At 38.4% G+C, this 21,179-nt stretch overlaps 1 protein-coding gene across 2 annotated transcripts in view; it reads left to right on the plus strand.

Annotated features, from left to right (window-relative positions):
- Nucleotides 1-21,179, plus strand: part of TRIM33 (tripartite motif containing 33) — a 137,577-nt gene that overhangs the window by 58,461 nt on the left and 57,937 nt on the right. For both annotated transcript variants that reach the window (XM_061121089.1, XM_061121090.1), the window contains exons 2-4: nucleotides 4,246-4,364; nucleotides 4,783-4,927; nucleotides 5,091-5,223. In XM_061121089.1, coding sequence (XP_060977072.1) covers nucleotides 4,246-4,364; nucleotides 4,783-4,927; nucleotides 5,091-5,223 — 397 coding nt within the window. The remainder of the gene's footprint in view (nucleotides 1-4,245; nucleotides 4,365-4,782; nucleotides 4,928-5,090; nucleotides 5,224-21,179) is intronic.

Genomic DNA, 21,179 nt, shown 5'->3' on the forward strand with positions numbered 1-21,179 from the left:
ATCAAAATTGATTTCTGACCAGATTTCTGACCAGACATAAACATTTCTGTTACGAGTGCTTGCATAACCAGAAGTAGAATAATAAAGATGAAGATGCCTCCTATTTCTTTTAGAAAATAGTACTTTATAAGCTTGCTGCATCTTTAATGTCATTACTGTTGAATGACAATGAGTAGTTGATAGAAAAAAAAAGAACTATATACTTGCATTATGATAACTCATCTATCACAGATTTAAAAATGTAATTTCTACAGAAATAGGAACTAATTTAACAAGGGAAAATTTTTTCCTTATTCAGACTTCTTTGAAGTGGTAATGGCTGCAAACCTGCAGCATTTAAAAAACTGCTATCAAAGAGCTCTGTCTTATGAATTTAGATTCAGTAACTTAAAAAACAGATGAAAGTGGATTATTTCTTAAACAATTTAGGAAAACTACAGATAATCAAAGATTTCAAAGCAACTATGGCACGTAACTCAAGCATAAATCAAGATGGAGAGCTCAAAAGACTTTTTAATTTCCTAAAATTAAAAAAAAATTATCATTGCAACATATAGGATTTCCTCCCTATTTTAATTTTAGGAATTTCAAAGAAAAGGCAGTGGATTACATACACACATGAGTCCCCACACAAAAATGCAAACATGGACACACATAGTGATAAGTAGAGTGTCTAGTTCCTTCTTCCTATCACCTAACCCTCACTACCACTGAGCTGTACTTCCTATATTACCACTCTTTGGACTGTTTGTATCCTTGTCTTTGTATGGTGCTTCCTACAATTGTACATGGTATAAACTGTAAAAATACTAGTCTTCAGCCCTTTCTTAAAAACAAGGATTGTGTCATTCTATGTTTTTCAATTTTATGGCTGACATATAGTAGTCACTCTGTTGTGTTGACTGTGCTGCTGTTTTCTAATTTTTAACTAACTTGAACTTAAATTTCTTACCTTGGCAGGTTTGTTTCTTCTGATAGATGCTAGAACACTGGCAGGTTAAGTCTAAGATGATCTTTCTTCCCACATTATACATTAGGATGAATTCAGGTCGCTGTTAATCAACTCAGAATTCATAAGATGAAGATTGTGTATTTCTACTTCTGCTATAACAGAATTGCCGTAAACCTGTGTTTTAGAACAACATACATTTTATTCTCTTACGGTTCTTAAAGGCTAAAGTTTGCAGTCAGTTTTACTAGGCTAGAGTCAAAGTGTCGGCATGTCTTGATCCTTCTGGAGGCTCTGAGGAGAGAATCCATTTTCTTTTTTCAGCTTATTGTAGCCCCCTATATTCCTTGGCTTGTGTCTGTATCTCCAAAGCACATTAATCTCTGCTTTTATTATCAGTTGCCTTCTCATCTTCTTGTAGTCTAATCTTCCCTGCCTGCCTCTTGTTAGACCACTTGTGATTATAAGACCTTTTAGAACTAATACCCAAGAAAAAATGTCCTTTTCATTATAGGGGACTGGAATGCAAAAGTAGGAAGTCAAGAAACACCTGGAGTAACAGGCAAATTTGGAGTACAGAATGAAGCGGGGCAAAGGCTAATAGAGTTTTGCCAAGAGAACGCACTGGTCATAGCAAACACCCTCTTCCAACAACACAAGAGAAAACTCTACATATGGACATCACCAGATGGCCAACACCGAAATCAGATTGATTATATTCTTTGCAGCCAAAGATGGAGAAGCTCTATACAGTCAGCAAAAACAAGACCGGGAGCCGACTGTGGCTCAGATCATTAACTCCTTATTGCCAAATTCAGACTTAAATTGAAGAAAGTAGGGAAAAACCACTCGACCATTCAGGTATGACCTAAATCAAACTCCTTACAATTATACAGTGGAAGTGACAAATAGAGTCAAGGGATTAAATCTGATAGAGTGTCTGATGAACTATGGACGGAGGTTTGTGACATTGTACGGGAGACAGGGATCAAGACCATCTCCAAGAAAAAGAAATGCAAAAAAGCAAAATGGCTGTCTGAGGAGGCCTTACAAATAGCTGTGAAAAGAAGAGAAGCGAAAAGCAAAAGAGAAAAGGAAAGATATACCCATTTGAATGCAGAGTTCCAAAGAATAGCCAGCAGAGATAAGAAAGCCTTCCTCAGTGATCAATGCAAAGAAATAGAGTCTTAGACAATAGAGTGGGAAAGACTAGGGATCTCTTCAAGAAAATTAAAGATACCAAGGGAACATTTCATGCGAATATGGACTCAGTAAAGGACAGAAATGGTATGGACCTTAAAGAAGCCGAAGATATAAGAAGAGGTGGCAAGAATACACAGAAGAACTGTATAAAAAAGATCTTCACAACCCAGATAATCATGATGGTGTGATCACTCACCTAGAGCCAGACATCCTGGAATGTGAAGTCAAGTGGGCCTTAGGAAGCATCACTACAAACAAAGTTAGTGGAGGTGATGGAATTCCAGTTGAGCTATTTCAAATCCTAAAAGAAGATGCTGTGAAAGTGCTGCACTCAGTATGCCAGCAAATTTGGAAAACTTAGCAGTGGCCACAGAACTGGAAAGGTCAGTTTTCATTCCAATCCCAAAGAAAGAGGATGCCAAAGAATGTGCAAACCACTGCACAATTGCACTCATCTCACATGCTAGCAAAGTAATGGTCAAAATTCTTCAAGCCAGGCTTCAGGAATATGTGAACCGTGAACTTCCAGATGTTCAGGCTGGTTTTAGAAAAGGCAGAGGAGCCAGAGATCAAATTGCCAACATCTGCTGGATCATGGAAAAAGCAAGAGAGTTCCAGAAAAACATTTTTATTGACTATGCCAAAGTTTGACTGTGTGGATCACAATAAACTGTGGAAAATTCTGAAAGAGATGGGAATACCAGACCACCTGACCTGCCTCTTGAGAAATCTGTATGCAGGTCAAGCATGCAGGTTAGACCTGGACATGGAACAACAGACTGGTTCCAAATAGGAAAAGGAGTACATCAAGGCTGTATATTGTCACCCTGCTTATGTAACTTCTATGCAGAGTACATCATGAGAAACACTGGGCTGGATGAAGCACCAGCTGTAATCAAGATTGCTGGGAGAAATATCAATAACCTCAGATATGCAGATAACACCACCCTTATGGCAGAAAGTGAAGAAGAACTAAAGAACCACTTGATGAAAGTGAAAGAGGAGAGTGAAAAAGTTGGCTTAAAGCTCAACATTCGGAAAACTAAGATCATGGCCTCTGGTCCCATTACTTTATGGCAAATAGATGGGGAGACAGTGGAAACAGTGGCAGAGTTTATTTTTTGGGCTCGAAAATCACTGCAGATGGTGACTGCAGCCATGAAGTTAAAAGACACTTACTCCTTGAAAGGAAAGTTATGACCAACCTAGACAGCATATTAAAAAGCAGAGAAATTACTTTTTAGTAAGTTCTGTCTAGTCAAGGCTATGGTTTTTGTAGTAGTCATGTATGGATGTGAGAGTTGGACTATGAAGAAAGCTGAGTGCTGAAGAATTGATGCTTTTGAACTGTGGTGTTGGAGGACTCTTGATAGTCCCTTGGACTGCAGGGAGAACCAACCAGTCCATCCTAAGGGAGATCAATCCTGAGTGTTCATTGGAAGGACTGATGTTGAAGCTGAAACTCCAATACTTTGGCCACCTGATGTGAAGAGCTGACTCACTGGAAAAGACCATGATGCTGGGAAAAACTGAAGGCAGGAGGAGAAGGGGCGACAGAGGATAACATGGTTGGATGGCATCACCGACTTAATGGACATGAGTAGGGTAAACTCCTGGAGTTGTTGATGGACAGGGAGGCCTGGCGTGCTGCGATCCATGGGGTTGCAAAGAGTCAGACATGACTGAACAATTGAACTGATGACGTTTCAGGGCCTATCAGATATTCCAGGACAATGTTACCATCGCAGGAGCTTTAATAACACTCGCAAAATCTCCTTTGCTGTATAAAGTCATACAGTTTTCCAATGGTTAGGACCTGGATATCTTCGGGGGCCATTATTACCAACCACATATTGTAATAAAGTAGCATCTTAAAGTTTTTTTAATTTGCATATTAATGCTTATTTTATCTTCCCAAATGGGTGTTATTTTCACCCAATGAAATAACTCAGTGGAATGGCATTTTACTCAGCTCTTAGCGCTCATTTCTTTCTTCTTATCTATGATATATGAATGAGTAGTACACATATAGGCATTGTGTATAATTTCCTTATTTTCCTGAAAATATTTCTTGATGTTGTTTTGTGTTGTAGTTGGTGTAATACGGTGCCCAGTATGCCGCCAAGAATGCAGACAGATAGACCTCGTGGATAATTATTTTGTGAAAGATACATCTGAAACTCCTAGCAGTTCTGATGAGAAATCAGAACAGGTATGCTTCTCAATTTTTCTTTGTATTACTTTCTTGATATCAAAATGTAAATTATAAGAAAGCATGCTTGAATTGTTACATAATTTAGGGTAATTATGCCCTAGTTTCATCTTTCAATTTGAAAATGAAGAGTATCTTTATTCTACACCCTCAGACCTGGTTAAAAGAGATTAAAAGTTATCACTTAAAAATTCAAAGCTTTTTTCAGTTTTGTGTTTTGAGACTTAGGTTTTTACCCACCTGAATGTTTGATCTGGAAGGGAAGGATTTTGTTGAAGAGAAATGGATAGCAAGATGATTTTATTCTAGGTACAGTAATTAGTATATTTGAGAGTAAGGTAGAAGGTTTTTGCTTGTTTATTTTGTGGATCTATATTTCGTAAATTTAATGTAGGTTAGTATTTATTTCCGCTTCTAGGTGTGTACTAGTTGTGAAGACAATGCAAGTGCGGTTGGCTTTTGTGTAGAGTGTGGAGAATGGCTTTGTAAGACGTGTATTGAAGCTCATCAAAGAGTAAAATTCACTAAAGATCACTTGATCAGGAAGAAAGAAGATGTCTCAGGTAAGATAGAAGCAGTTTTAATGATTACTGTCATTCTCTCTCTTTTGCCCCTATAGCATTTCTACTTAACTTTACAAGCTTTTGATACCAGCATCAGTAAGAATTTATAAAGTTAGACAAAAATTTTGTTTAGTTTAAAAATGTATGTTTTATTTTACTACAGAGTCTGTTGGAGCATCTGGTCAGCGTCCTGTTTTCTGCCCTGTACACAAACAAGAACAGTTGAAACTTTTCTGTGAAACGTGTGATAGACTGACATGTAGAGACTGTCAGCTATTGGAACACAAAGAACATAGGTACAGACGTTGTTATTGCTTATCAAGAAATATTATTAAAAGTTATTATAGAATTATTTTTCCTAAAACATATTTTTTTGTATTTTTTATGTCTTAGAGCAAGATACATTTTTTGGTAAATTATTTAATGGTTTCTATGTTCATATATAATTGTCTTATGGATATTTGTTGAAAATGTATTAGTACGTGGATTTGGGTTGCAATAATAGAGTTATATTATTTCTTCATATACAGTCCCTCTGGTTCAAACTCACTTGTTTTTTCAAGTGTTCTGTGGTATTTATCACATGGTTATGGGCTTTGGGCTGTCATCTTAAAAGGTAATATTTTCATGTGTATGACTGATAGCCATTTTAGCATCAAAGTATATAAATATACTGATTTTATGTCAGATTTAGTTTGTAGAAAAACTGGGAATTTATAAACATCTAAGTAGCATAGTTACTAATTCATTAAAATAAGCTTTGTATTTCAACCCTCTTTTACCCTCAGAATGCAATAGTGTTCACTTATTACCAGCTTGTCACTTCAGAACTATTCTGGATACTATGGAAATTTCTAGTTAGTTGTTAAGTTCAGTTAACCACACTTAAAGTTTAACTCTCATGTTTTAGAGCTTTTAATTTGTTAGAGCCATTGGAATTTATTAAAGTTCTCTCAGAGAATACATGAATCCTATTTGCTGACAAATATTGCATCCATAGCTTGTGCTGGGCACTTTTCTGAATGCCGTATGTTTGTTTAATTCATACCAACCGTCCGTGAAGTATTGGTATTGATATCTCAGCTGTTTCAAAGTGAGCAAGTCTACTCACAGAAAGCTTTAATAATGTATACAGCATGTCCCCATAAGTGGTAGAACTAGGACTTGAACATAGTCAGTTGGACTCCAGATCTGTTTTAGCTCATTTGCTCATTTTCTCCCGTGTGATATTCAGAATATAGAATACAGTGTGTGAAATCTTTCAAACTTGATCTCATAAAGGTAATGTTCTGTTTTCTTTGTCAAGACACCTTTCACTGTTCTACAACCCATTTCTTTGAACTTTCATATCCTTTGTTACAAAATGTTTCATCTTACCTACAGATTAGCTATTGTTTTATTGGAGGTGACTGATTTTGTAGATGCCTTCACTCTGGGTCCAGATCTTATCCTTGTCTTGTCATAAATCTCAGATATGAAATTACTGGAGCAACTGAGATATGAAATTACTTTCTCGTAGCTGCTGTCCGGTTTTTGAGCTCTTAGATCTCTTGTGGCTTTTTACATTGATGGTGTAAAGCAAAAAGAGTAGGAACACAGAAGGTTAACCATAATCCATCCTTCCTTTTCTGTCATCACTTTCCTTTACTCCTTATATCCAAGTCCTGATTACCTCTTGAATGTTCCTACCTTTTCTTTAGTTCATTCACACTTTAGATTTCCTGGGTAAACTATGGCAGAACCAATGGCATTGGACTTAAAAGCCTAGGTTCCTGTTGCAGCACATTTACAACTAGTGTCCTTGCTTTGAGTTTTACCTTGTCAAATTCATTCTGTCTATATTGCTGCCAGTGTCATTTGGCTAACATGTTGTTGTGCCTCACCTACCCCAACCCCTTTAAAAACACCCTTCAGTGATACCTCACAAAGTTTAAAGTGTTCAGTATATAGCATTCATTAGCGAGTCTTACCAGACTGTTTCTTTATCATCTTCGCAGTTAGGAAACAGTCCTCGAGAACCACCCTCTCTTGTCATACCAACTTCAGGGTTCAGTAAAAACCCATATATAGGGGATAACAGCATGCAGTCCAGCTCACTGATATGATTCATTATTACATTCTTCAGTTAGAGTGGTACCCTTCTAAACAGATTGCTTTCTGTACACTTGGGAACCATCATCCATAAACCACGCAGCTCTTTGTTAGCTAATAGCTGTTTTTGGAGTACCACCTATGTGATCATAGCATTCAGCAGTTCCTTTGGTAGTTCCAAGGTCAAGTTTAGGGGGAAAGAGAGTACAGTGACTCAGACAATAAATAATCTGCCTACAATGCAGGAGACCCTGGTTCGATCCCTGAGTCAGGAAGCTACCCTGGAGAAAGAAATGGCAACCCACTCTCCAGCATTCTTACCTGGAGAATCCCATGGACAGAGGAGCTGACAGACTACAGTTCCATGGGGTCTGAAAAGAGTCGGACACACTGACTAACACTTTAACTTTCACCTGCTCATAAATACGATAAATACTTCTTTGCATCCTTTTGGTTGCATGTTCCTGCACAAACCATCTCTGTTTTTGTGGAACACTTCTGGACTCTGCCTTCCTTATTTGTTTTCTCCTATCACCCAAGACATAAGGGGTATTTCATGTTTCTCGGTTATTTTATGCCCTGCAATCACAGTGTCAACCTCAGTGCCCAGTGGCAAACTAGTAATTTTCTCTTTAATAGCATATGTTTTACCATGGCATCCAGAAATTTTCTGGTCCAAAATCCTGGATCTCTGCTGAGTGGCACTCAGAGGTTTTTGCCATAAGTTTCAATCTGCATATGTGTTGGTAACACTTCCAAAATCATGTCTAGTTGTGGATCACAGGGTCCATAAGCATCAAGAGAAAGACTGCTTTTTGCTGTTCAGACATAGTTCAGGCCCTCATTCAAATGATTTTGTTTTGGGTGGTTGTATTGGTAAAATTCCCAGATGTGGAGTATATGTTTTTCACCTGTGGAATGATAAAGGTGGCTCCTACCTAGGTTATTCCTAAGAATTTTACCAGTTTGGGCAGGTCCTTGGACCTTTGTTACGTTCAGTAACAGCCTTTTTGTTCATGTATGTCACCATTGCATTTACGTCAGTCTTACCTTTATCTTTAGTTTCTGATATTACCATGAAATCAACATCGTATATTATTATACTCAGGACCTGCATTATGTCTAAATCTCTTCTAAACAAATTATACCAGTAAGCTGGTGAATTGAAATAACCCTGTGGTTAGTACAGTAAACATCAGTTAGGGTCCTTCCACATGAAAAACTGCTCTTGGCTTTTCTTCAGAGTTAGAGGGAAAAAAAATTTTGCATGTTCAGTCCCTGAATGCTACTTATTAAGTCTGCTGTATATATTTTTTCTGTTGTTCAAACCATATCAAGGGCTGCTGATGCTATGGTGGCATTATTGAGTTCAAGCTTTAAATAGTGTACTGTTAACTGGATGAACCATTTACTTTTTTACAGGGTGCACATGGTTATTGTACCAAGAATTCATTGGTACAAGTGAGAGCAAAGCAGCTTGTCATTTGTCATTAAAGTAATAAATTCTTTTTATCCATTAGGTATCCTGTACTGTCTCAAGTCGACAACTTCTGTGGACTTGGACAGTTTTAATTGTTCTCATTTAGCATGTTTAATCAAGACTTGCCTCAAGGTGAACATGTGTTTCTTGTATTTTACAGTATTAGACAATATCAGTAATACCCATTCTAGTAATCATATAAAGGAGAGAGAAAACTATTTGACATAATCTGTTTATATCACTATGTTCCAGCTTTCACCCAGACTTTCACTTTAATGCTATCAACCATCCCTCTCTTCCCAATCTAACATTACTGCCCATTGTAACTTCAGCAGGTTTTAGAATCATAGTACATTAGGCTCCCATGTCAGGGAGTCCCAGAGATGTCTTTTATCCAACCCAAGCTATTTTACCCACACAAGTGCATATTGCCTTGTGTTTTCCAGCTGGACTTTGAGCCAGAAGACCCTGGCCTCTCCTTTAGTTCTCAGTTTGATTAATCCATGGAATAGTTGCTCCAGGGAGTACAAGGTCAGGTTCTCATTGTCCTCTTCACCCTCTAGCTTTTAACATTTCTTCATACTAGGGTAAGTATAACAGAGTTGTTTAATGCCTTTTAACATTGAGGACCAGCAGTAGCTCCCATTGGTCCTCCCAGCCCCCTAGAGTGCTGTATTAAGACCTTTGTTTCAACCCCATCATTGTTTGCTTTATTCCTATCTCCCCCCCTCCCCATTTTTAAACAGCCACCTAAAATTTTTCATCCTTTTGGGATAAATTTCTTGACTCTCTTGTTTGTCTTTTCCTATGTTCTTGTGAATCACCCCAGTTTTCTCAGCATCTGTAAGGCCCATAATGCTGAGACAATAAATCTGATAAGGCATCTCAGATTATTGCTAGGTTTTGCAGCAGTAAAATTACATGGGGGTACCCATGTATAAGGTCCTCCTTAACTGTATTATTTTCCTTAACCTTAGTAAGAGGCATATTCAGTAGACGAATAACCTGATCTTCATAATGCTAATCTCACATGGCTTGAATAAGAAGCATGTCAGTCAGTTCTTCTGGAAGTTCTAGTTGGCATTTATAGGAGGACAGTCACCTGTCTGAGGGTGAAAAACTTTACAGGGGCTTTTATCCAGTCCACTCAGCTCGCTGTCCCCTCTGGAATGACCTGCTATGTACTGAGGTTTTGGGTAACCATCTGTGGTGGTTCAGCAGTGAGTGCTGGGTCCCACATCAGCTCAAACATTGCTCTTCTATTCTGCAGCCTTCAAAATCAACAATACTACCTCTAAGTGTTGTCTCTCTCACAGTATTTTCATAGAGGTATTTTCAGGAAGCATACAGTGTCAGTCCACAAAATGAAATAATTCCTTAGCATTGTACACTCTGGTTTCGTTAGTTTCTTGATTTTTGTCTTTCCTCAACCTCGACTTCATTGTTGTTGGAAGTCGTAGAGGTGCTGCCTGTTTTCCCAGTGTAATTTTTCCGTTTGGAATGACCCTTAGGCTTAGTGGCTGTAGCTCAGCCTGGCTGAAATCTAAGCTTTGCATAGTGTCAGGATCTGTCCCAACCCACTCTTCATTTTAGCTAGTACAGATGACAATATCCAAGGAATTATTTAATTACCTTCTTATTAGTTTGCATTTCCTTGTTTATCCAGTGAGTCAGCTCCTAGGGAGTTGGATCTAGTTTCTAAGTTCTCTTGGTAACTTTTACCTCTGATAACCACAGCTGCAGTTCCATACCACCATTGAGTTAGATAATCATCCAAGAATCAAAGGTTCATAACCCTTGTCATCTTTTCCTCCTTCTTCCCTACCACAAGTTTCAATGAGTCAGTGTCATTCTAGTGAATCCCACTTTTGATGTTAACTATGAAGTTAGAGAACAATTCACAGTTCCTCTCTTACTTCTGATATCAACTGTAGAATTTGGGGGTGATCCCCAAAACCATTCACACTTTTAAATAAAATTTATCTTATTCATTCTCACTTTGGCACCAGTTCCAAGTTTAGAATTTCCCAAGACTACCCTCAGATTTAATAATTTGTTACAACTCACTGAAAGCTGTATATTTACAGCTAACATTTATTACAGTGAAAGGATATAGATTAAAATCATCCAAGGAAAAGGCATGGGGCAGAGTCTAGGAGAGTTCTAAATGTGGGATTTCCAGTTGTCTTTTCTCAGTGAAATTCTTAATGTAATTAACTCCTAGCAGTGATGCGTGACAGCATGAAGGATATATTGCCAACCAAGGAGGCTTGCGTGAGCCTTGGCGTCCAGGATTTTTATTGGAATTCTGTCATGTAGATACAGATGGAGTTTACTATCCATGTAATTGACCCGTCTCCAGCCCTTCCTGAGGTTGAGCTGAAGACCCTACAATAAATCATATCATTAGCATGTGGCCTTAAGGCCCCAAGTTGAAACAAAGGTACTTTTGTCAGGCAGTACATTTCAAGGGCTTAGAGATGCCCTTCCAGCTGCTTAGGGCAAAGGCCAGACCTCTCTTTGGGCAAAGTTAAATTTTTTACTACACAATCTGTTATCTCCTATTTATACTCTTAACGGTTATAAACACCTTGTCTTGAACTTCTTTGCTTTTCTTAACTTACAGAACACTGTCAATAGAACTATTTCTTTTATTGTTGGTTTTTTGTTTTTTTAAATTATGAAAGTATATGATAACACATTTGCAAAAGACTTGGAAAATACAGAACAAAGTTACATGTGAAAGTGAAGTTGCTCAGTCGTGTCCGACTCTTTGCAACCCTGTGGACTGTAGCCTGCCCATCTCCTCCGTCCATGGGATTTTCCAGGCAGGAATACTGGAGTGGGTTGCCATTTCCTCCTCCAGGGGATCTTCCTGACCCAGGGATTGAACTCAGGTCTCCCGCATTGCAGGCAGACCATCTGAGCCACAAGGGAAAAACTGTAGGTAAAAAGTTACATATAGTTCCACTATATATAATTATTTTTTCAAGTAGATAAATTAAGATTTTTAGTTGGAGTTTTAATATCAAACTCTCAAAAATTAGACTGAATAGACAGAAAAGTAGAAGGGTGTAGTAGACCTGAAAAGCACCATGAACCAATTCAACATAATTATGATTTATACAATTTTCACACAACAGCAGGATACAAATTCTATTCAAGTTCCCATAGACTATAAACCAGGAGACACTGAAACATCCAGGGATGTAAAGCATGGTGCAGAAATTCCATGGTCTAAATATATTGAAATCATACAGAGTCTGTCTCAAGAACTGTTTCTTAAAACCAGTTCACTTTGGTATCTTGTCTACTCCAACACTTTCATTCGAACTTATCTACTCTATTTCTGTGTCTGGACTTAACGCCTTTTAGGGCTAGTTCAAGGGGCTCAGTTTCTCACATGCTTCTTAATCAAATTGGGTTTCCCATCTCTTCTTGATTCATTCATGTAATTGTGACAGTACATATTTTCTTAGAAAATCCCACCATCTAGTAGAGATTTAAAAAATGTATTTCCTTGGAAATAGACCATAAAAGACTTTACAGAAATCTGTGTTTCTGTCTCTTTCTTATTTATAATGTTGAACAGCTAAGTTTATTTCCTTATTTTTTATTAGCATAGCCATATTTTGAGTCATTGGTCATTTTAGCAATCTAATTTTTAAAATAATTTATTGTTAAATATTCTAATTCTTACAGTTCTCTTTTGTTTTTATTCTTTCCTTAGCTTGATTTTGTTATACTTTATCTAGGCTCTTATGATGAATCTTGATTTTATCAGAAAGATGTGAATTTTTTCTTGATCAAACTTTAGCCTCATTCCAGAATCATTACTGACTTATATGTGTACTCAGTCACGTCCAATTGTTTCTGGTCTTATGGACTGTAGCCTCCAAGGCTCCTCTGTCCATGGGATTCTCCAAGCAAGAACATTGGAATGGGTTGCCGTTTTCTCTTCCAGGGAATCTTCCCGACTCAGGGATTGAACCCGTGTCACTTACGTCTCCTGCATTGACAGGCGGGTTCTTTACCAGACTGACTTACATACTCTATATTTATATTTTTTAGTCCCCTCTCACCCGCCCATTCTTTTAAAGGTGATTGCTACATAGTATAGTGATACAGATGGTGAACTCTGATATGTATGCGCATGAGTGTGTATCTTTCAAATGGAGAAAATGTAGTAGTACCACCCTAAAGTGGGTGTTAGGTTTGAATTGAGAATTGTACCCGTAAAGTTGCTTAACACAGTAAGAGCTCAGTAACAGTCTGACCATTGTTATATTTTGTTTATGGTCATGCTGCCAGGCTTTTGAGTTTCCTGACCAGAGATTGAACCTGGGCCCTCGGCAGTGAAAGCACGGAGTTCTAACCACCAGACCAGCATGGAATTTTTCTAAAAGCACTTTATTGAGATTTTTGGTTTTCTTAACAGTCTCACTGTTTTCAAAAAAGGAAAGCATCTGTAGACTTTTTAAAAATTATTGTTTATATTTATTTGTTTTTGACTGTGCTGGGTCTTTGTTGCTGCAGTGGCTTTTCTCTAGTTGTGGCAAATGGAGACTACTCTGTGGGTGCAGGGCATGGGTTTCTCATTGTGGTGGCTTCTCATTTCAGAGTAAGATGTGAAGGTGTCAGTAGTTGGGATTCCTAGACTGTAGAACACAGGCTCAATAGTTGTCGCTCATGGGCTTAGTTGTTCTGTGGCTTGTAGGATCTTCCTGGATCAGGGATTGAACCCATGTCTCCTGCATTGGCAGGTGGGTTTTTTTTTTAATCACTGAGCCACCAGGGAAACCCTCCATCTATAGGATTTTATGAATTTTTTTTATCTCAGAGTACTGCATATTTTCTAGCTAAACTGTGGGGTTATTCCTCCTCTCTGTAATAATTCTGTTTACAGTAAATGAGTATGAAAAATGTCTAGGGCTTCCCTGGTGGTTCATTGTTTGAGAATTCACCTTGCAATGCAGGAAACACTGGTTTGATCCCTGATCTGGGAAGATTCCACATGCCGGAGCAACTGGGCCCATGTGCCATAAATACTGAGCCAGTGCATGCTACATCCTGTGATCTCCAACAAGAGAAGCCTGGGCACTGCAACCAGAGAAAACCCAAGTGCAGCAACAAAGATCCTGCACAGCCAAAAGTTTAAAACAAGAAGAAAAGATTCTAATTCATTAAAAAAAAAATATATATATATATATATAGACCTATATAAAGGACAAGAATGAAATAAGGACACCATTGAACATTTCAGTTAATTTTTCAAAACAAGGAAATGGATTGAATATTTTTGGATCTGATAATTGACCTAGTAGAGTTGAGTGAACTACAGTCCAGGATCATGCAAATGAGTATAAAGGAAGCCACTTGATTTATTTCCCAGAACCCATGGTGGCTCAGGATCTGGAGGTGATAGGTATCACAGAAGTTAGGTCTGTTCTCTGGATAAGTAAAATCAGAGGCTCTGGACTTGGGGGATAATAGGTGTAGATGGAGGGTTGGGATGAGGTACTTGGTTATAATTGAGGAAATTAAAAGTGTAAATCTGCATACTAAACTATGGGACGTTCATGTACCCAACTTGATTCCAGATTGCCAGTAGTGAATTTTTACATTTCGCTATTCTTCCCTATGCTTCCCAGGTGGCTCAGTGGTAAAGAACTTGCCTATGAGGCAGGAGACACGGGCTTGATCCCTGGGTTGGGAAAATTCCCCGGAAAAAGAAATGGCAACCCACTCCAGTATTCTTGCCTGGGAAATCCCATGGACAGAGGAGCCTGACAGGCTACAGTCCATGAGATCACAAAAGAGCCAGACACAACTTAGTGACTGAACGACGGCAATAGACTAAGAAACTGAACATGGAACAATGGACGGGTTCAAAATTGGGAAAGGAGTACAACAAGGCGTACATTGTTACCTTGCTTACTTAACTCACATGCAGAGTATATCATTTCAAATGCTGGACTGTATCACCAGCTGGAATCAAGACTGATGGGAGAAATATCAACAATCTCAGATATGCAGATGATACCACTCTAATGGCAGAAAGTGAAGAGGAACTCTTGACCCTCTTAATGAGGGTGAAAGAGGAGTATGAAAAAGCTGGCTTAAAACTCAACATTCAAAAAAAGCTTAAGATCACAGCATCCAGTCCCATTACTTCATGGCAAATAGAAGAGGAAAAAGTGAAGCAGTGACAGATTTTATTTTCCTGGGCTCCAAAATCACTGTGGACGGTGACTCTAGCCATGAAATTCAAAGACACTTGCTCCTTGGAAGAAAAGCGGTGACAAGCCTAGACAGCATATTAAAAAACAGACATTACTTTGCCAACAAAGGTCCATATAGTCAAAGCTTTGGTTTTTCCAGTAGTCATGTATGGATGTGAGAGTTGGACCATAAGGGAGGCTGAGTGCCGAAGAATTAATGCTTTTGAACTGTGGTGCTGGAGAAGACTCTTGAGAGTTCCTTGGACTACAAGGAGATCAAGCTAGTCAATACTAAAGGAAATCAACAATGAATATTCACTGGAAGGACTGTTGCTGAAGCTCCAATTCTTTGGCCACCTGTTGTAAAGAGCTGACTCATTGGAAAAGACCCTGATGCTGGGAAAGATTGAAGGCAAAAGGAGAAGAGGGTGACAGAGGACAAGATAGTTAAATAGCATCACCAACTCAAATGACGTGAATTTGAGCAAACTCCAAGAGATAGTGGAGGGTAGAGGAGCCTGATGTACTATAAATAGTCTGTGAGGTGGCAAAGAGTAGGACTCAATTCAGCTCAGCAACTGAACAACAATAAAAGCAACAAAAATCTTCTTTCTCACTCTGTTTTCTCTAATTAGAGGTTTTTTTTTCACTTTCTGGAGGAAGTAGATGTTCAGAAGAGGCCTTCTAATGTTGCTATTTGGTGTTCATTTCTTATTAAAAAGATTACTTTATAGTGAAGCCCATCAGTTCATAGATTCTGCTGTCTCTCACAGATGATTATAAGCAGTTTTAAAGTATATTTGAATATAAATGGATGTGAATCAATGGAAGGGTCATCTGACTTCTGATGTGAGCCAGTGTCATTGCCAGGCATTTTGAGATAGTTAAGAATTCTCAACTTATATCTCTCGTCTGGCTTCAAATATAGGGACTAGAAAAGCTAAGTATTCCCTTTCTCAACATTTCTGGCATTAAGGTAGCTCTCGGCTACAGTTTATGCCCCTAAAATACAAGCAGAAATCTGTTCAGAGCATGATTTTCAGAAAGTATTTACCTTCTTGATAAAAGGGACAGAACTTGCTGGTGTCACCCATCTTCCTCCTTTTTCCTTCCTTGAATTTGGATGATTCCTTTAACTCTGACATCATTATATGTTCATAAGGGTAAAGGCAAGAGCATCTCAGAGGTTCTAGCTTTGCTGTTGTTAAACTGACACCATCAGCTGCCCGCGTTTGTTCTTGTATGAGCCGCTATGAGTCACTACAGCTGTACATGTCTCTGATTGATGTAGATATCCACATGAAAGGACATAACACAGGAACAAAAGGAAATGTAAAACAAAAATTATGACATTCTGAATGAATGACAAGCTGTTGGTTACAAATTAATGACAGAGTCTCTACAAAAGAAGCAATTTAAAGGACTTCACTGGCAGTCTGGCGGTTAAGACTGTGCTTTCATTTCTACTGTAGGGGGTGCAAGTTCCATCCCTGGTGGAGGAACTAAGATCCTACCACATGCTAGTGACACAGGCGCCCCCCCCCCCCCAAGTGATTAAAATACAAAAGAACTCTTGTAAGTATGATAGGTAAAAAAACTCAATTGGTCTTTTCTTTTTTAAAAATCATTCGTTTATTTATGGCTGCGCTGAGTCTTCACTGCTGCATCTGGGCTTTCTCTGGTTGTGGTGAGTGGAGGGTACTTTCCTCGTGGCACACAAACTTCTTGTTGCCGTGGCTTGTCCTGTGGAGCCTGGGCTGTAGGCATGCTCAGTACTTGCGACTACTGGCTTAGTTGCTCCATGGCGTGTGGGATCTTCCCACATGGGATCTAACCCGGGTCTCCTGCAATGGCAGATGGATTCTTAACCACTGGACCACCAGGGAAGTCCAGTCGATAGGTTTGATAAATTCTATTTAGCCTCCTAGAAAACAAAACAAAAAGATTTTTTAAAAGATTTAAAAATTATGAGGTCCTTTGCTTACCAGTATGAATTATATAAAAAGAAATGAAATTATCAAGTAATATAAGAAATTCTCCTATAAACCTAGAATTGCCAGTCTGAAATGACCCATTTAATGCCCATTACACTAACAGTAAAGGATTCCTATCAGAGTTATATATCATCATAAAGTGATGATACTCGGGTTAGAATGGAGATAAGCAGAGTTGTCAAAGAATCGAGTGGGTAACGTACAGAGAAATGGGAATCTAAATATAATCTTTATTGGAAAGAGACACGTGCACCCCAGTGTTCATCACAGCACTGTTTGTAATAGCCAGGACATGGACGCAATCTAGATGCCCATCAGCAGACGAATGGATAAGGAAGCTGTGGTATATATACACCATGGAATATTACTCAGCCATTAAAAAGAATTCATTTGAATCAGTTCTAATGAGATGGGTGAATCTGGAGCCCATTATACAGAGTGAAGTAAGCCAGAAAGATAAAGACCATTACAGTATACTAACACATATATATGGAATTTAGAAAGATGGTAATGATAACCCTCTATGCAAAACAGAAAAAGAGACACAGATGTACAGAACAGACTTTTGGACTCTGTGGGAGAAGTCGAGGGTGGGATGTTTGGAGAGAACAGCATCGAAACATGTATATTACCTATGGTGAAACAGATCACCAGCCCAGGTGGGATGCATGAGACAAGTGCTCGGGCCTGGTGCACTGGGAAGACCCAGAGGGATCAGGTGGAGAGGGAGGTGGGAGGGGGGATCGGGATGGGGAATGCATGTGGATCCATGGCTGATTCATGTCAGTGTGTGACAGGAACCACTACAATATTGTAAAGTAATTAGCCCCCAACTAAAAAAAAATTAAAAAATAATCTTTAAAAGTAGCAATACTGGGAGGTAGAAGACGCTGAAACTGTTAACTGCAACAGTTGGGAGATTGACAGGGAAATATTTTCAACCTGGAATTCTATATCCAGACTGTTAATCGATGTGAGAGTAAGATGTAGACATTTTGCAGCATGCAAGGATTTTGAAACTGCCTCCCATACACCACTTTCTGGAGAGCTATTAGAGAATGTGATCCACAGAAATGTTAGTAAACCAAGAAAGTGAATGGGAATGCCTAGAATGACAAGTGTATACTAGCTAGTTTAGACTGAAGCATGAGGACTGAGGACCCCATGAAGGATGCCTCAAGGAAAAAAATTGAACTACTTCTATTGAATTTGTTATCTTAGGTCTTTTAAAAAATATTATTGACAAGTGTTAGACATATCTGATGGAACATTAGAAATGTTTGGGATCAGTATATTGAGAGTTAAGCAAATGAGAGCAAAGGATATTTATCAATTCCAAAAGAAAAAATGTTCAAGAAAATATTATACTCCTTGGCTAAATATTGGACAATGTTTACAATCACTTAGTAATTCAGCAAGTAGTTGTATACTTACTGAGTGCTTGGTATGGTATATTTCTGTGAACAAAGTAAAGTCGCTGTCCCCATGACTTAATTTTTCATGGTAGAGTGAAACAAATAGTAAATACATCAGGTGGTGATCATCATAGAGAAAAATGCTCTGGAAATTGGGACAGAGCATGTGAGTGTGCAAGTTTGCGGGTTTTTATTTTAAATAGGGTGGTTTTAAAAGGCTTTCATGATGAAGTGGCATTTGAGTAGAGACTGAAGGAAGAAAGGGATCAGGCCTTGCTTAACTTTGGCAAGGAGCATGTTTCAGATAAAGCAAGTGCAACAGGCCCAGATAGTAGCATATTTAACATCTTTGAGTAGCTGTATGGTCTGAGTGCAGTTACCAAGGGGTACATGGTTATCAGATGAAGTCAAGGACAGAAAGGAACAATTTAGCGATTTGTAGGTTATTGTGAGAATGTTGCCTTTTACTGAGTCAGATGCTCAAGCTTTTGAGCAGTGGAATGGTTTAACTGATGATTGTTTTAAAACTATCACACTAGCTCTAGTGAAGAGAGATTAAAGAAGGAACAAGGACAGAATCATGAGATTAGCTTGGAGATTGTTTTCAACAATTTTGGCAAGACATAATGGTGGTTTAGACTAACATTGGAGATAGTAAAATATAGTCAGGTTCTGTATGTTTTGAACTTGGATTTGATGCCTGAAACTTATATGTGGATTTGTTGATATATGGTTTATATGAGATACCAGTGACGCCAAGATTTTTCGCTTTCATCTTAACCAAAAGTAGCAGAAGAATTAGGCTTGAATTTACTGAGGTGTGGAAGACTGTGGGAAGACATACTTTGTTAGGTGCATGTAGGGAGTTGGTAGTTTTGACCATGTTAAATTTGATATCTTAAATAAACATTTTATGGTAAAATTAGATTGAGCAGGATAGAAGTAGGGAGGATGGTGATGTAAATATTGAATTCTTAACTGTAAAATTGATAAAGCTATTTAAATAGAGGCCTCTCATTTTGGAAGGCATCTCATAGACCTTCCCCCATTATCATAGGTGGAGAGGGTCCTCACACTCACTGTACCTTCTCAGAACTTCTCAGTTCCCTTCCCTGTCATCTTGAGGCAAGATGTAACATACACATTTGGAGTGAGTTTGCTTCTCTCGAAATAAGGGTCATGACTAAACCTTCATGTTCTAAGACCACACAATTCTGACTCTTCTGTCCTCATCTGGAGTGAAGATGTTGTTGACTGACTGGAGCTAGGATTTCTTCTCCACAGATTAAAAGAGAAAGCCTCAGGCCCCACCCTTCTTCACCACCAATATCTACACCCTCTCTACCATTATCTGCTTTAAATCTGCTAGGACTAATATTATAGTCTTTACCCCTGTTTGTCATCCAAGAAAAGCCCCACACTCCCAGGTCTCCCCTCATTTGCTCTGCTTTAATTCCCGTAAAGCTTTCCAGGTGACAGTTTCTGATACTCGTTCTCTGTAGCTCATGGTTTCTCTTCAGCAGGGTCTCTCTGTTCTCAGCCTCACTTTTGATCCCTTTCTGTACCTCCTTTGCTGTAATGGAAACAGAGCTCTAGGACGCTGCTTCCACTGTAGTCTTCTTAACTGGTGCTGTTTTTTCTTTGCTATCTCATGTGTTGCTGGGCCTAGAGATATGAACTAGGTCTTCTATTTGCTATTTTTTGGACCATTCTTCCTCTTACCTTCCTGAAAAATCTCCAGATGTTAATCTCAAGTGCCATCATTTGTATTGCTCATTGGTACTTTCACATATAACCCGTGGGTCATTCTACTTTCTCTCTTACAGATTTTAGTTCCTAATTCAGTGGTAATCTGTGAAATTCTACAGTTCTAAGAAATTCTAAGAATTTCTGGCAGTTGTAATAAGCACAGATTTGATCCTTCTGACACTCTGGTCTTTTATATTTTTGAACTCTTTTGTAAGGTTTATGTCATCTTTATTTGCCACTCACTTCTATGATCACGTTCGAGACCTTGGCATTTTCAACAATTATGTTCAATTTTAAGCATTCCTCTTCATTCTACCTCATTCTGCTTAGTACCAGACTTCAACAGTTATTCACCACACAGTAACTTATTTTAATCCATTGATTGTACTACCCTTTCACTTTACCTCATTTCTTTATGTTCTCACTTAACCCATTCTCTCCTTAATTTTATGGCTAATCATTTTCATTCCCTGGCATTTATCCTTGACTCCCATATCCCACTTGGTTGAACTTACTTGGCAGAACCACCATCCTGATGCTTTGCTTATGTACTTACATATCACACAAGAAAAAATACTGACCACAACTGGTTGCTTTCTCAGTTCATGAGCACATAACCTCAGAGACACCCTAGTGTTGCCTGCAATCGAACTGTGCGTTCACACCTTTTCTGTCTTAAATGTCCAGCATGTCACCCTCTGTCCTCACTCCCAGATACTGGTTTTGCTTCCTACTTCATTGAGAAAAATGAAGCAATCAAGAGTACTTCTGTAGGTTCCCTCTACCACATTTACATATCTACAAGCACTTGTACCCACAACTCTACATTTCTGTTATCTTAATTAAACCCTCTACCTTTATTGAGCCAGTTGCTCCAATTAATATACAGTTAGATTCCATCTTATTTTATGTAGCCGGGGACATTGGTAAGTTTGGCCATCTCTGCCAGTTTCAGTTTTTTCAGGCTCTAGCAGTTATTTCCATCAGTATTTCAGTATTCTGAAACTTTTATTCTGTCTTTAAAAATGAAAGAAAACACAAGACTCTCTCTTTAACCTACTTTTTCTGCCAACAACTGTCTCTTCTTTTTTTATTTTTTGCAACAGAAGTTTTGAAAGAATTGCTTATAAGAATGATCTCCATTTTCTCCTCTCCTAGTCTCTTAAATATACATATTTGACTATCAGCATTCTCCCAGCATTGTTCTTTTCAAAGTTACCAGTAACCTTTGCATTATTAAGACCAGAAGTCATTTCTCAGTCATTGTCTTAATATACCGTATATATCAGCAACATTTGACAC

The sequence above is a fragment of the Dama dama genome, chromosome 20, assembly GCF_033118175.1.
Source record: "Dama dama isolate Ldn47 chromosome 20, ASM3311817v1, whole genome shotgun sequence".
Lineage (NCBI taxonomy): Eukaryota > Metazoa > Chordata > Mammalia > Artiodactyla > Cervidae > Dama > Dama dama.